Below are 17570 nucleotides of genomic sequence, written 5' to 3'. Positions count from 1 at the left end.
TGGATAATACGGTCACACAGCAATTAGAGAACTAAAATGCTCTAGATTTACAGGAGGCAGATACATATTCTTTGTATTCTTTCATTAACAACAGTATCCTTTCTAGTTCCAAAATTCTTATTATGAGGAGATCCAAAAAATCCAGAGTATAAACATCACTTGAGAAAATTTATCAGGACTATGCTGCTGAAAGCGAGGTTGATGGGAACTGATTTCCGTCTTCCCCTGCTATCAAATCCAAAATCTACTGCATTTCAAAAGCACATTACTGTTTTCCACAAATGCCTTTTTTTTTAGTAACTTTCCACAATTCAAATTATACTTAAAGTGACGTAAAGATGATTCAAGAGTTTATGGCTGCACGAATGAAACAAACGGAAGCGCCCAGTGGCAAAGAAAGGAAAGTGTCCCCTAACTAAGCATTACTACACCTATTTCACAGAAGAGAAGATGGAGGTACAGTGAGATGTGTTCAGTTGATCACTCAAGATCTTACACCTGCAACACAGCAGGCTCTGAAGTCAGGTATGACCAGGATAAAAGGCCTTTCTCCCCTCTGTGCACACCTGGCACCACTGTTGAGTCCTTTCACTGCTTAGCTCTTCCCCCATTGCCCCAAGGCCTGTGTACCCTGGGTGATGATGGACAGTCTCTGCTCCATCCTCACCCTCTTCACAGAATGCTCCTCTACCCCCTTTCTTAGCTTAGAGTTCCTCAGCTCCACACTCTTTACCTCTCTCCTGGGCACTGCAGGATATTAAGCATCATCCTGGTCTCTATCCACTAGATGCTACTAGCAAACACCCACCCCCTCTCCACTTCCAATTGTGACAACCAGAAATGTCTCCAGACATTGCCAAATGTTCCCTGGGGGTTGAGAACCACTGCCTTAGCTGGGGCCTGCTCTACTCCAAAGACACCCCCAACCCTCCACTCTCTCAGGTGGAGACTGCCCATTCTCCCCCACCTGGCTCACTTGGCCCTTAGATGCTGCTCTTACATCTTCAGGTGAAAACACTTCCTGCTGAGGCTCACACCAGCTTCTTTCCTTCCTCATTTGTCAACCACCTGAAGCTCCTGCCCAGTGCTGAGGACTTGGGCCTCTGATTCTCCAGGAGAGAAGAATCATGTAAACACATCAATGACAGTAGGGTGTGATAAGAGCAGTGCTATAGATAAGTACAGCAGAGTTGCTCTCATCCTGCACTATCAGGAGCAGGAGAGAGTTATCAAAAGGTGTGGGGTCATAAAACAATGAACCATTCACATTTTAATTTCCTGTATGAACTTAAATAGGTAATTGTCCATTCATTCCACAGTCTTTGCTCACTCCTGTCTCGTGTAACCTTGCCTGGTGCATACAGGGTTCTCAGTGTCTGCTGAATCAATGGATGGATGGATGGATGGATGGATGGATGGATGAACCTTTTGATGCAGGGCCAAGGTCTCTGCTTGGAGCATGAAACTGCTGAATGATGGCAACTCTATTACATAAATCCATCTACTATCTACACTGTCATTTTGTCTAACATGTACTGAGAAGGTAAAAGAAAGTAAAGATGCTTGCAAAGCTGAGTGAAGAATCCTTAATTTTTTTCTGATTTCCACTGCCCTCCCCTTATACTTTCAGTGGTCTCACCTACATCTAATTAATAGAAACTATTTTTAATATAATAAACCTAGTTTTAGAGAAACCACTACCTCACCTTTCACATCCATATTTAATCAGCTTATATACAAGTATGATGGGAATAAATAAGTTTGGAAATAAATGCATTTGACTCTAGACAAGAGTACAACTCAACTGAGTGCCCATGCCAGGGGCTTGGCCAGTAGGATTCATAAGCAAAGGATAGCACCATCAGGTGAAAAAGGTAAGAGACCTTCTACCATGTAAGGTCCAAAATGTAGTGATAACCCAGGGGGCGGGGGACAATCAGCAAAAGCTTTGTAAAGAAGTAATCTTTAAGATGGTTTTGAAAAATGAAGTTAAGAGTATTTCATGTAGACAAAAATGGGAAAGGGCTTTCTAATCAGCAGAATGAGCAAGGCACAGGTGCAGTGGACCTAAGTCTGTGTGCAGACCATAAAGTCTTCTGCATGGCTGCCATATGACATGCAGGACAGAAGATGAGGCGGAGAGTTTGGCAGGTCTCTATCATCACCTCCTTTACATTTCAGAACCTCATTCTGGAGGGTACAAAGAACACTGACTGGAGAAAGGGCAAGTCAGGAGAAGAACAGCCAGTAAGAAGACACTGCGGACAGGTGGTGGCCCAAGTGTGGTGACAGTGGTTATGAAGAGTCGTGGAGGGAGCTTAGCTGCTGAACTGAGAAGACCAGCTAACATGTGGATCTGGGTGGTGGGAGAGGGAGGTGGCTTTCAGGGACTCCACAGGTTCTTCTCTCACACCTCAGGCTCTTGCAGAGCTGCTCCCTCTGCCTAAACAGCACCTGGCACTGTGCCAAGCATGCTAGGGACTCAAAAACTGTTGCAGAGATGAATGAATCAAGGTACACTTCCTGCCTTAAATAGAGAAGTTGACACAGAAGAGAAATAGGTAATGATCCAACATGGGCTAAAGACAAAGGTTTTTTGTTCAATACCCCAAGTAAACATGGCTGGAAGGGCCATATAGTAAGTATGAAGCTCCTGGAAACATTGAAAAATAGACTGGCAAATAGTAGAGTATTTAATTCATTCATTTACTGAACACCTATTCAGTGTCAGGAAGTTCTCAAAGTCTGGGATTTTTACGGTGAAATCTAAAAATGAAGTTTTGTTGATTGAACACTAGGCCACAGTTATGATGGTCAATTAAAAATTATTTTTTAACTTTTTATTTTGAAATAATTTCAAAATTTACAGTTGCACAAATAATATAACACCCATACAGAGAATTCCAACATAACCCTATCCAGATACCCAGATCCACCAACTTTAAACATTTCGCCACTTTTGCAAAATCCATCCACCCATCCATCTAGAATACTTTTAATAATGTAACTTCTTGCTTAATTTTGTTATCAGTGTTCCTTCCCATATTTTCCATATTTAACTGGCAATACATATCATGAGAAAATAAAATAGAAGTTTGTGAACTTGTTCCAGAAAAATCGAGAAACTGTGTCCCACAATCTGGGGGGGAAAGGAACACAGAGAAAGTACAAATGGAAGAGACACTAGTAAAATCCCGGAGACCTGAGGGTAAGAAGAATTAACGCACAAAAAGGCAGTCCAGGACCAAGCCATGACTGCAAAAATGCAAATACAAGAGTCCCTGTGTCCCTTTTGGGATGATGAAAATGTTCTGGAAATAGACAGTGGTAACGGTTACACAATATTGTGCAGGTACTTAATGCCACTGAGTTGTATATTACAAAATGGTAACTTTGATGTTACACATATTTTACCACAATAAAAAAATAGTTCCTGTGTCCCAAAGTAACTCTTTTATTGCCTTCCTGAGCATTTTCATGGTAGGGCAGTTTAGTTATACAACTTGCAAAGTTCACAGAGATGAGCTGTGAGGTCTAATTCCTTTATTTCATTGCCACTTCTCCAACAACTCATGAAATGAAATGCAGTTCAGACAGAAGGGAGAGGAGAACTGGAGATGAGGTCTGGCACTTCCATCTGGACAAACCCAGAAGGTCTGCAGGGAACAGAACCCAACTCCCAGGTAAATAACATGGATAAAATACAAAGTGTTACCAGGTAGAACTCTGCTTTAGAGTCCATTCCTCATGATTTACATCAAGTTGCTCCTGAACTAACATTAAAAGAGCATAGAATTTACACTGATCCACCCAGTGGATCTTCACCAGGTGACTAATCAGGAGATGGGTGGCCTACCAGGTTAAGGCGGGGTGATACAAAAAATGTTTGTAACTGGTAATGGAGACCCTTGCTGGAAGTTTAGGGGATTTGGAGGGAAGGCACTTTGGGTAGCCAGACGGTCAGGGTAGCAACAATTTATCAGCTGATATAGACGTATTTCTGTATTATTAACTAGCAACAGATGACCACCAGCCATGTGTTAAGGACCTTACAACAGGGGTTAGGAAACTTATTATGCAAAGAGCCAGATAGTAAATATTGTAGGCTTTGTGGACCACAATTCTCTACTGCAACTACTAAGCTCTGCCCTGGTCATAAAAAAGCAGCCAAAAACAATATGAAAACAAATAAGTGCACGGCTGTGCAAACTATTTACAAAAACAGGTGGCAGTACCGATATGGCCCATGGGCTGTAGTTTGCAACCCCTGCCTGAGAACATAGCAGAGCTAAGAGTCCTACAGAACAAACAAGTCTTCAACCCAAACCTTATTAGCACAGTGTCTTACCAACTGATTTAACCAGCCACCAATGAATGATTCTTATATGGAGGCTTGATGTTTACAGACTCTGAAAGACTGAGTCAAAGTCAGCAGTCAAAACCTCCCAAATTAAGAAACTTACCCAGAAAAATCTGTAGTGAGAATTCCATAGTGGAATATGTATATTCGACTGATGTGGCATAACGTAAGATATCCCATTGCTACAAAAAAGGAGTATCTGAAATGAAAAACACAGATGATCTGATTATAATGCATTACTATAATGCTTTTAATATATTTCCTCTTCCTTTCCCTCATCCCCTCATGCAAGAGGTCACAAAATCCTATCTGCTCTATCTACAACCCAATCCATTCCCTCTCTCACCTTCCCATCCCACTGCAGTGGTTATCAGCCTTGGCAGCATAATGGAATCACCTGGGGTACTTTACAAACTACAGATGTCTGGGACCCACCCCAGATATTCTGGTTCCAATGATACAAGGTGCAGCTGGCAGCAGAAATTCTACAATGCAGCCAGGGGTTGAGAACCACTGACCTATACAGTCTTGCACTCAAGCCTCTCCTGTTCACAGACCATCACGATTACATGGTGAGCTTTGTAAAATACGAATCACCATCATCATACTGCTGACCACTCCCTTCTTTGCTCCTTCTACCTAATTCGTAGGTGCCACCATACCTTAGCCTCAACTCAGGATCCTCCCTCTCCATGCCTAGGGCTTCAGGTACCATCTACCCACTCACTTTCACTCCTTGGTTTCCTTCAGGGTGGCCTGCCTTCACATCCCCATAACATATATAAACCAGCAATACATACATACAAGCAAACACACACACACACACACACACACAGTCACTCCATTTATCAATTTATAATTATACATATATGTGATAATGATTAAACACTGTTCCCTTTATTAGACCGTAGGTTCCATGAAAGCAAGAATGGTCCCATGTATCTTGTTCACCATATCTACCTACTATGTGTTGAATGAATAAACAACTAAATGGATGTTACTCATGTTAAAAGAGATCCAGTGGATCTCACTGTTAAGTCAAATCAAAACTCCTGAACGCAGCATGAAAAGGTGCCTCATTTGCTAATTTCTACTTTTCTCATATCTTTCTGGACTCAACTCCAGCCGTGCTCCATGTCCACCAAACGGTCAAACCACACTGGACTGCTCACTTTCCACTCTACTTCCTGTATTTTCTAGCCAGAAAATTTTCTTGCTCCTCCCTCTACCTGGAACTCCTTTCTCCACCCCATATATGTGATAATATAGAAACTGCCTACTCATCAGATAAGGATCAGCTCATTATCACCTCTGCAATGTCACTTGGCTTGGTTATAATTCCTTGCTCCCTTGCCTGCATTTCTCTAGTACTACAAGCTAGCATATGTATTTACAATATTAAAATTATTTATGTATAAGTCTGTCTCCATGAATCACTGTGAACTTGAGTAGCCCCAATCATTTACACATAGAAGGGGCTCGTTCCTGTTAGTTGAAATGAACTGAAAAGAATACCCTAAACATTTTAAATGATTCAGGAAACCATCAGACACAGATATTCATTTAGAAGGTATAACTTCTAAATGTGTATCTTAAAACAAGGAAGCTGTATATTCTGATATTAAATTATATTGAAATTCACATTAAAATAACTCAAAGACTAGACTAACCTTCATGAATTGGGTTCACGAAGAGAATCAGATTCTCTCTTTGTGAGACTAAAATAAGTCATGCAGACTAGACTAGAATAATTAAAGTTCATCTGGTAGCAAGAGATAGCCAGATAATGTGTCAGGAGTCCTGTAAACTCTAAAGCACTATATAAATTAAATTCTCTTTATCATTATCTGCACACAAGGATGTTACCACACCAAGTTGTTCTACCTTGGGTTTATCCTAACCCTTTCCACACCACAAAGCTGGTAAACAACGCAAATGACTAAGAAAAAACAAGCAACTCCCTAAGAGCTGAAGGAGTTGTGGCCTCCAGCATCTATTCTGTTTCTCTTGCTCATTCATGAAGCTCAAGGCAGAGGCACAGAGCAGGTTCAAAACACAGATTCCTCCAGGGCCCTTTCCAGATTCTTTCAAGGCTCTTTCCAGATGGTTCTAGGGCCCTTTCGAATGCAGCCCCACCTGCTGCTTCCCCTTTGTCCTCAGCAAAAGCTAGACCCTACCTTCCCCTGGTCCCTGCAGGACTTCTGGTCCAGTGGGAAAAGCAGATTCAATTCAATTGTTGTAATAAGACCCCACCCATCAAGGATGTTGCCAAGTGCTGATTCCCAATACAATAGGGCACTGCGCCTCTGCAGGACAATCCAGAAAAATCTAAGGAATCTAGGAGTTGCAGAGAGAGTATCTATTCTGAACAGAGATCAACAAGAGTTCAAATCCGAGCACTGGCAAAATAAATCTCTGGTGTGGGATGCTGGGATAGTGGTTATTTTAGGAAGGAGGGGTGTGTTAAAGATTGGGACATCAGTGCTGGTAACAAGTCTCCTTACTGACTCGGGTAGCGGCTACTTGGGTATATTCACTTTGTGAAAATTCATGGAGCATTCTAGCTTTCATTTCTTCATCTTGGAAAAAAAAATACCTATATCCCAGAGAGCTGTACTAGAAATATTTGAAACAATGAAATGAAATATTAAATCATATGACAATGATATTAAATGATCCTTAAATAATATTTTCTATACATTAAAAATAATGAAGTAATATATTTAAAAGAGCTTGGCCTAGTACTTAGCACAAAGTAGGTTCTCCAGAAATGACAACTGCATCACCAAGAACTCCTAAGAAGCCTTCTGCCCTGGGAGACACAAACTATATTCTGTTCCAGTTGGTGTAAATCTGGTAAATTACTACCTGTGGCTTCTCCCCAAAATAGTGGTTTGGGAAGGAAACAGAGGTGGTACCCAAAAAAACTCTTGAAACAAATCCAGAATAACAACCACCAGTTCAAAATGAGTTAGTTCCAGATGGTGGCAAATATTAATCCTCTCCTCCTTTTCTCACCACATAACACAACTCCTACATCTGACTCGGTGAAGAGAAGGACAGTTCATTCCTTGGGCTTAATATATACAAAGAATCATGAAATCCTGGCCTTGACCAGAATCTAGGTTTAACTACTTAAACCCCACATTTTGTAAGTGGAAAACGTGTTGTGCAGAGAAGCTGAGCAACCTATCTGAACTCACACTGCTAGGAGGGGCCAGACCCTCTGACTCCAGCACAGTGCTCCAGTTTTCCATCAATAGGAAACAATTTTGGAACTTTTTTTTTTTAATTTACACTGAGTCCCACCCATGAGGGACTAGGAGCCACTCCTCCTTTTGTAATATTGGCAACCACACAAGCAAAGAAAGAGGGAAAGAGCTTGTTTTGGCATCTTTTCTTCTGGGGCTTATGACACAGCCTTCTGCAACCACAATACTACTGCAAACATTCATAGCCTGTCTGCAAACCATGCAACTCTGCCAGGGCTGGAGTATTCCACTCCTGAATCAAGCATTCCATTCCCGGCCAAACACTAACACAAGCAAACCTAGACCTGGCATGGAACAAGTGTGCATGGAAGTTGTTGATCCTCTAAAAAATGGACCACAGCCATTTTTCAAGGCGTGGGGAAAGCTGAGAAATTACAATTCTAAGGTAGTTGGAAATGTGCAACAACATTACTATCAACCATTTAACTGCATACAAAATCAAGTTTAGGGGGTAAAAAAACAAAGCATTTCCATTACCACCACCAAGCCCCAAGTAAAGCTCTTATAAACATTTTGTCCTAATATGGAGCCTTTCCAAAAGGCACTCTTTCCAAATTAGAAATATAGATTTCCTATTTTCCTTCTGGAAAGAATGACACTATCCCCCCATTTCAAAGAGGGCACTTAGCACAGAGATTCAAAAATGGAATTCAAAAATATTCACAGGTTATCTGGATACTAAGTTGAATGACTATAAAATTTAAAAGCATGCAAAAATATTTTCTCTTGAAAACCAGAAATTTATTATAAGTAACTACAGGATTATACACTGAAAAGTGACACTTCAATGCTTATAGGAAAGAAAATTAATGTGCTACTTGATATTCTTATTCTTCTCTGAAGACTCTCAGCCTTTCCCATCCCTCGTACAGGGATCTAGAGATATACTAGAGAACTTAATATACCCTACTTATGGAAAATGGGGACACTACTACTTTACCCTGGGGAATGTATTTCAAAGACCACAAAAACCTGACATTGCATTATTCATTCCCAGGATCTTACCTGTGAATATTGGATATACTTGCAGTGATCATGATCCCATAGCACATTAATACCAGCACAAAAAGATGTATGGAGTACCTTTAAGACACAATGGTGGGGGGGGAGGGGTACGTGATATATTTATTAACGTGATATATTTCACCATCCATACTACCTATGCCACCTACACCCCCATCCCACCCATGCCAAAAAGCATGTGATCAATTATCCCATGTTTATGTTACAGAAAAATAAATCAAGTGTTTTTGTCCTATATAATGAAGACACTGTACTATATCTTGAAATGACTCTAAGAAGACATTAAATAGCCTGTCAACTATGGTGGTAGCAATGTCAGCGATCCATATACGGAATACTTATCTTTTATTTCATTTTGGTTTCATGATATATACAACTTAGAGTCTAGAAAAGAATAATTCTTTCTTTGGGACTTTTATTTTTTTGAAGTTTTAAAGAAACAAAGAATTACTTTAAAACTTCCCTAGATACCTGGTGGCTGATTCAAAATACTCATCTTTTCTCAAATTTTGCTTGAAGGAGTTAAGAGTAGAAGCCTAGTACCCTGAACAAATTCACAATTTCCTAAAGTCATACTTCTAGAAACATTGGCCCTTAAAACTTCTTCCCCAAGAAGAGCCACTCCCATGGTGTTTGCCCAGCTTACCTGGTAGAGAAAAGTCCAACCTACGGGCTTCCTCTGTTAGAGAATGATTCACATTCCCCAAGACCTGAACTAAAACCACTGCTCTGCTAAATGCATGATGAATACCTCTCTCTCCAACAGTCACACACAAGAAATACACCAATGTCTACAATTACTAGAAAGGGTCCTCGTGGGGAAAAACAAAAATCTTATACTATCCCATTTACATGACCAGGGAATAATTTTAGGAAAAAAATTCATTACATCGACTTCCAATGAGTAGTCAGTTTATTGGTTCTGGGTTCTTCCAGTAAATGGAGATTCCTACAATTTCACCGTTACTTTACCTTACGAGTAAAATCCAGGCATTTACCTTGGTGCCTGGAAGATGCCGAGAATATTGTCACAAAACACCCAAGTGATAAACATTAGAATTCATAAGGCTCATACTCACCAGCCAAAACAAAAGATGACAAAAGAGATGCCAAAAATGGTGGCAAAGGCATGTCGGACTTCAGGGCTGGCTTTACCAGGACTTAAGAAGATGCGAAACCAGAAAGCAGCAAACAAAGCAAAGAGCTGGCATGCCACAAAATTCACCTATGGGGGGAAAGAAAGAATTAAAAACCTCAACCTTTTGGCCTATGTGAGAACCTTGTCTACATTTTTCATACTTTTACATTAAGATGAATCACAGACTTGGATTTGTCTTCTTTCTCAGGAAAGTATACGTCTGGAGGAGGAGTAAAAAACTGAAAAGCTAACTATACCCTTGTCTGGTATAAGAAGTAGGAATCCAATAGTTTTGTTTTTTCAACTCTTTAAAACTAGTCAAGGGTTGCTTTCCCACCTTCCAGCAGGAGACTTTTGGATGAAAAGGGACTAAGGAAACTGAAGTCTGCTTGCTGGGTCTCACCCGGCCCCTGCTCTAGCATTACCCTAAAATAAAGAGTGTCTCCTTTTGGAGATGCAAATGATATCAAATCAAGTGCTGAAAAAGGGTTCTCTCATTTAGTACCTAAGAAAAGAAATCAAATGTCTCTCCAAAATGATCAACTGTTTTCTGACTCCAATTTGGCACTTTAAATTAACACCAAATAAGCAAGCTCATATTTAAGAGGAAGTTTCATAAAAAGAGAAATAGCCTGCATTAAATTTCCAATGCCCAAACTGTCCAATTATGCAGGGTAAGAACCAAATTTACATGGAAAAATCTCAATGACCCATCTCTCATGAATATTTTTAAAAGAAAAAGATAAAATGACTGCCTGAAACCTACAGGAAAGATCAGCTGATCTAAAACAAAACAAAACAAAACAATAAATAACATACAAATAGTTCTAACATGCATCTTTGTAATTCAAATTTGCTGAAATCAAATTCCAAAGACATTAAGTGTATTAATTAAAACTGGAGAAGTATTTAAAGCATTTCAGTCTTCAGACTGAAAACTTCAGTATCAATTCACTTTTAGAAGGCACTTAATCGAAAAGAGACTGAAGATATACTAAATAAACTCAAAACTTCAGTATCAGTGGTTTCTCATGCTATAATAAACTGTAGCTGTTGGTGAAATTCCTTAGGGCTGTACTAGGAGGTAGGGCTGGAAGTAGCAGCCATCGGTCCCATCTGAGCTCATTTGTTTTCCCAATTAAAAACAACAATGCTTTGGACTCCTTATAATTCATAGAAATTATTACTTTGGGAATACTTGTTTCTTTTTGGAAAATTATCTCTATTTGGAGAAAATTCTTCACTAATCTTACCAAAAAAAAAAAAAAAAAAAAAAAAAACCACACAAAAAGTTCCTGCTACTGCCCACTCTCACTTTCTATCTTGAAAGACAAAAAGGAAGTGAAAGATTCCTACCCTATACAATTTGGTCGTATCTTTTTACCTAGCCTAAACACAGAACCTACAACTGACCCTCACACACAAAAAATATATAAAGAAAAGTAACCATTTTAGCAAGGTTCAAAATCTGAAGGAATTGGCAACCTGGGAGTCAAATATTTATGATCATCTTTAGGTGATCACACACATTCTTTCATTCAGAGCAGGGACCAGCCCATAGCCACAAAAAAACACATTTAACCAGGAGAGAGGCCACAAGGAAATGTGCTCCATTCTTTTGGGCTTGATCAGTAATTAGTGAGCATCCTTGCATATGTGGAAAGATTGGGGCGGGAGGACAGAATAGAGCAGTGGTTCCCAAGAGTAGGGTCCCTGGACCAGCAGCATCTACATGACTTGCTAGAAATGCAAATTTCATGGGCCTCACCCCATACATCCAGAATCCAACATTTCAGAGGGGCTGGGGCAACAATCTGTGTAACTTGGATACATATTCAAGTTTGAGAACCACTGCGATAGAGGAGAAAGAAGGCACAATCCATGCATTCAAGGAGCTCATATTCTAATTGAGGAAAATCACAAATAATGTGAAGTAACATTAACACTGTATAAACTTATGACATTATGTGCCTTTTAGATCCAAAGTAAATGAGAAATTTCATAATTATGGAGGAATAAGATTCAGAGAAAGCATATCAGGAAAATTAGTGAAATACGTAAAAATTGAGGGGGGTTAAGAACATTAAAGATACTGATGCCTGGGTCCTATCCCCAAAGATTTGTATTAAATAGGCCTGGCATCAAGACTTTTTTTTTTTACTTTTTAAAACTTTTTTATTTGTTTTTAATGAATAAACATCATAAGCCACTGGTCCAACTAATGAGACGGAGAATATTAACCAAATGAGGACTTGAAAGAGGCACATTCCCTACAGGGCCTGCAGACAGCAACCAGTTGGTCAGCGTTCTATGAAATCCTTAGGCCTGCGATGTCGGACCACAGAGATCAAAATGCACCAAGTTTGAAAACCAGCGTACACAATGGTGACTCTCTCTTTCACACACACATACACACACACCCACATACATGTACACTCATGCACAAATCATGAAATATAGGAAATTCCTATTAGTGAGAAATTGAAGCCATTCTTTTTCTAAAAAATCGCATTTTTTAAATTGTAGAATATAACATATTTACACAGCAGGAATAACTTTCCAACTGCAATTTAGCAAGTAGTTAGAGAACAAATTTCAAACAATATTATCGGTTACATCTCCATAATTTCAGTTATTTCCAAATTGTGAAATAGAACATATATACAAATGGATAATATCTTTCAAAGTATGATTTAACAAGTAGTTACATAGGAAATTTCCAAAGTTGTTATGAGTTTCAATACCATAGTTTCAGTTATTTCCTTATTGTAAACTATAACATTCTTTATTTTTATTTTATTTTGAAATAAATTCAAACTTACAGGAACAGTTACAAAAACAATACAAACCCCATACACAGAACTCCAGCATATCCCGACGCCCCTCCCCTGATACCCCGATCCACCAACTTTAACAACTCTGTCACACCACCATTTCTTTCTTTCCCTCCCTCCCTATCATCCATCATCTATTGCTCAGTCTTCTGAACATATGAGAGCAAGCTGCACACATCCTTGAACAAACAATATAATTCACATATACATTTCCCATAAACAAGAACATTCCTTTACGCAATCCCATTAAGCGCAGCTAAGAAGTTCAAGAAATTCAGCATTGATACAAAGCTTACATTCTATATTTCCTTTTTTTTTTCTTATGTCCCAACTGTGTCCCTTTGAACCTCTTCTCCTCCGTCCTCAGATCCCATCCAGAATCATCCTTGGCATTTAATTGTCATTATCTGTTTAGACTTTTTTTTTTTTTTTTCGATTGTGGAAACATATATACAGCCTAAATCTTCCCATTCCAATCCCTCCCTAGCAATCCATTAGTGGGATTAATCACATTTAGAATGTTGCAATGCTATCACCTTCCCATCATCCATTACTAGAAATTTCCCTTCACCCCAAATAGAAACCCTACACTCATTTCTTAACTCCGCATTGCCCTTCCCCCACTTCTTGTAACCCATACTCTACTTTTCATCTCTATGGTCATATTCTCTGATACTGTCTTTATATTTACCATGGGGCTTAAATTTAACCTCTTAAATCTATAATAATCTTGTTTTTCTTTGATACCAAGTTAACTTCAATAGGACACATAAACTATGTTCCTATACTCCTCCATTCCCCCACCTTTATGTAGTTCTTGTCAAAAATTACATATTTTATATTGAGTCCAAAACCACTGATTTATTATTATAGTTTATGTATTTTAGATCCTGTAGAAAGTAAATAGTGGAATTACAAGTCAAAAATACAGTAGCATTGTATTTATATTTACCATGTTATCTTTATTGGAAATCTTTATTTATTCATGTGGTTTCAGTCAATTGTTCAGTGTCCCTTCCTTTCAGCCTGCTCAATTCCCATTAGCATTTCTTACAGGACTGATCTACTGGTGACGATGTCCCTCAGCTTTTGATTTTCCGGAAATGTTTTCATCTCCCCCTCATTTTTACCCTCCAGTTGTTTGTGAATTTTCTAAGTCTCTGATGGTTATTGACTTCTATTTGTATTCCACTGTGGTCAGAGAATGTGCTTTGAATAAATTCATTTTTTTTTAAATTTATTGAGGCTTGTTTTATGTCCCAGCATATGGTCTATTTTGGAGAAAGATCCATGATCACTAGAGAAGAATGTGTGTCCTGGTGATTTGGGATGTAATGTTCTATATATGTCTGTTAAATTTCTCTATATCTCTCTCTCCTTTCTTTGTTTCTCTGTCAGTAGGGCTCCCTTTAGTATCTGAAGTAGGGCAGGTCTTTTATTAGCAAAATCTTTCAGCATTTGTTTGTGAAAATTTAAGCTCTCCCTCAAATTTGAAGGAGAGTTTTGCTGGATAAAATACTCTTGCTTGGAAATCATTCTCTCTCAGAATTTTAAATATGTCATGCCACTGCCTTCTCGCCTACATGGTGGCCACTGAGTAGTCACTACTTAGTCCTATGTTGTTTCCTTTGTATGTGGTGAATTGCTTTTCTCTTGCTGCTTTCAGAACTTGCTCCTTCTCTTCAGTAGTTGACAGTCTGATCAGAATATGTCTTGGAGTGAGTTTATTTGGATTTATTCTATTTGGAGTTTGCTGGGCATTTATGCTTTGTGTATTTATATTGTATAGAAGGTTTGGGAAGTTTTCCCCAACAATTTCTTTGAATACTCTTTCTAGACCTTTACCCTTCTCTTCCCCTTCTGGGATACCAATGAGTCTTAAATTTGGACGTTTTATTTTATCTATCATGTCCCTGAGATCCATTTCAATTTTTTTGATTTTTTTCCCCATTTTTTCTTTTGTTCTTTCATTTTCCCTTCTGTGGTCCTCAAGGACGCTGAGTCGTTGTTCAACTTCCTCTAATCTTGTATTATGAGTATCCAGAGTCTCTTTAATTTGGCCAACAGTTTTTTATTTCCATAAGATCGTCTATTTTTTTATTTACTCTTGCAAGTTCTTCTTTATGTTCTTCTAGGGTTTTCTTTATGTCCATTATATACTGTGCCATGCTCTTCTTCATGTCCTTTATATCCTGTGCCATGCTTTTGTTGTTTGTCTTTAGTTCTTTGATTAATTGCACCAACTACTGTGTGTCTTCTGATCTTTTGATTTGGGTGTTTGGGTTTGGGTTCTCCATATCGTCTGGTTTTATCATATGCTTTAAGATTTTCTGTTGTTTTTGGCCTCTTGGCATTTGCTTTACTTGATAGGGTTCTTTCAGGATATAAAAAAATACCAATCTCTAATTTGTCAGAGCTACAGCTTGGTGGTGTACACTTTCTCTAACTAACCAGCAGATGGCATCTGCGAGTCACCAATTCCCCTCAAGTCAGTTCTCCCCAACTTTGTCTTTGTGGTGTGTGGGGATCTGATTCTTGTGGGGTTCAATTGGTACACTAAGTTTGGGTGTGTGGTTGGTGCTGTCCACCCTGAATGTGGGGCGTTAGTCTGGGTGGTTAGGGAGGCAGAGCAGCTTTAATAATCAAACCTCCCAGGTGTTCTGGAGCTCTAAGGCTGTTGAAAGAGTCTAAGCCTTCGTTTCAGTCTTGCCACAGATTGTGCCTGCCGCTGACCCACAAGTCCTTGGTATTGGCGTAGGGTTCCTGGGATTTCCGAGCGGGCCCCCCTTCTCAGCTGCACTCTTCCAGGACCTCTGCTGAGGGAAGTTTGTGCCATGTCACAAGTGCGCACCGACCCTCCAAGGAAGCCCTGGGCCACCAGACCATGCAGGGGCGTTCCCAGCCTGCTGTAAAGATGGTTGAATGGGGCACGTTAATTTCCCCCTTTTCACACAGCTCCGGCTTTCCAGATCTGGGACAATTAGCTGTGGGTGCGCTAAAGGCCACTGTCCACAGCCGATATTGTGGCAAGTGCATGGTGCTGTGGGAAACACTCCCCGTCACACTGGGATCCTTGGTGCAGCTCTGGGCTATAGCTCCGGCCCTGGGAAGGAGTGTCCCCAGCCAACCGGGGAGATGGCTGCAAGGTTTCTTTCTCCTTTTGGCTCCTCTCTGCCCCCCTGGCCCCAAGACAATCAGCAGCAGGCTATCCTCCAAGCCAGACACCGAGACGTTGGCCCAGCCCACTCCTGCCATGCTTCACTGTGCGACTCCCACCGTTGTACCCGCAGCCGCTCCCAGGTTTTTTGTTTTTTTTTCTTGAGGTAAAGTAGGAACAGGTTGGAAGTAAAGCAGTTATCTTAGGTTAGTTGTCTTTTTCTTACTCCCTTGTTATGGTCTCTTTGAAATGTTCTTTTATTGTATGTTTTTATTTTTTTTAAATTTTTTTTTCATACAGTTGATTTAAAAAGGAAAAAAAAGTTAAAAAAAAAAAAAAAAAAACAACAAGGAAAAAAATATGTAGTGCCCCCTTGAGGAGCCTGTGGAGAATGCAGGGGTATTCGCCTACCCCACCTCGATGGTTGCTAACATGACCGCAGACATAGGGGACTGGTGGTTTGGTGGGCTGAGCCCTCTACCATAGGTTTTACCCTTGGGAAGACGGTTGCTGTAAAGGAGAGGCTAGGCCTCCCTATAATTGTGCCTAAGAGCCTCCTCCCGAATGCCTCTTTGTTGCTCAGATGTGGCCCTCTCTCTCTAGCTAAGCCAACTTGAAAGGTGAAATCACTGCCCTCCCCCCTACGTGGGACCAGACACCCAGGGGAGTGAATCTCCCTGGCAACGTGGAATATGACTCCCGGGGAGGAATGTAGACCTGGCATCGTGGGACGGAGAATATCTTCTTGACCAAAAGGGGGATGTGAAAGGAAATGAAATAAGCTTCAGTGGCAGAGAGAGTCCAAAAGGAGCCGAGAGGTCACTCTGGTGGGCACTCTTACGCACAATTTAGACAACCCTTTTTAGGTTCTAAAGAATTGGGGTAGCTGGTGGTGGATACCTGAAACTATCAAACTACAACCCAGAACCCATGAATCTCGAAGACAATTGTATAAAAATATAGCTTATGAGGGGTGACAATGGGATTGGGAAAGCCATAATGACCACACTCCACTTTGTCTAGTTTATGGATGGATGAATAGAAAAATAGGGGAAGGACCAAAAGGGGGATGTGAAAGGAAATGAAATAAGCTTCAGTGGCAGAGAGAGTCCAAAAGGAGCCGAGAGGTCACGCTGGTGGGCACTCTTACGCACTTTAGACAACCCTTTTTAGGTTCTAAAGAATTGGGGTAGCTGGTGGTGGATACCTGAAACTATCAAACTACAACCCAGAACCCATGAATCTCGAAGACAGTTGTATAAAAATGTAGCTTATGAGGGGTGACAAGGGGATTGGGAAAGCCATAAGGACCACACTCCACTTTGTCTAGTTTATGGATGGATGAGTAGAAAAATAGGGGAAGGAAACAAACAGACAAAGGTACCCAGTGTTCTTTTTTACTTCAATTGCTCTTTTTCACTCTAATTATTATTCTTGTTATTCTTGTGTGTGTGCTAATGAAGGTGTCAGGGATTGATTTGGGTGATGAATGTACAACTATGTAATGGTACTGTCAACAATCGAAAGTACGATTTGTTTTGTATGACTGCGTGGTATATGAATATATCTCAATAAAATGAAGATTAAAAAAAAAAAAGACATAATGCTGAGCAAAATAAGCCAGGCACAAAAAGAGAGATATTGTATGTTACCACTAATGTGAATTCTGTGAAAAATGTACAATGTTTTATACTGTAGAATGTAGGGGACCTAGAGATACCAATTAGTGGAGGGGGAATGATAATCTAATAAGAACAGATAAACTATGGAGGGTAATCTCAATGTT

At 39.9% G+C, this 17570-nt stretch overlaps 1 protein-coding gene across 7 annotated transcripts in view; it reads right to left on the bottom strand.

The window, feature by feature from the left end:
• Positions 1-17570, bottom strand: part of MBOAT1 (membrane bound O-acyltransferase domain containing 1) — a 200429-nt gene that overhangs the window by 132520 nt on the left and 50339 nt on the right. For all 7 annotated transcript variants that reach the window (XM_037843797.1, XM_037843796.1, XM_037843801.1 and 4 more), the window contains exons 2-4: positions 9735-9880; positions 8638-8715; positions 4464-4559 (exon numbers count right to left, since the gene is read on the bottom strand). In XM_037843797.1, coding sequence (XP_037699725.1) covers positions 4464-4559; positions 8638-8715; positions 9735-9880 — 320 coding nt within the window. The remainder of the gene's footprint in view (positions 1-4463; positions 4560-8637; positions 8716-9734; positions 9881-17570) is intronic.

The sequence above is a fragment of the Choloepus didactylus genome, chromosome 7, assembly GCF_015220235.1.
Source record: "Choloepus didactylus isolate mChoDid1 chromosome 7, mChoDid1.pri, whole genome shotgun sequence".
Taxonomy (NCBI): Eukaryota; Metazoa; Chordata; class Mammalia; order Pilosa; family Megalonychidae; genus Choloepus; species Choloepus didactylus.
Note: the sequence above shows the minus strand (reverse complement) of the source record. Positions and strands in the feature narration are given on the sequence as shown.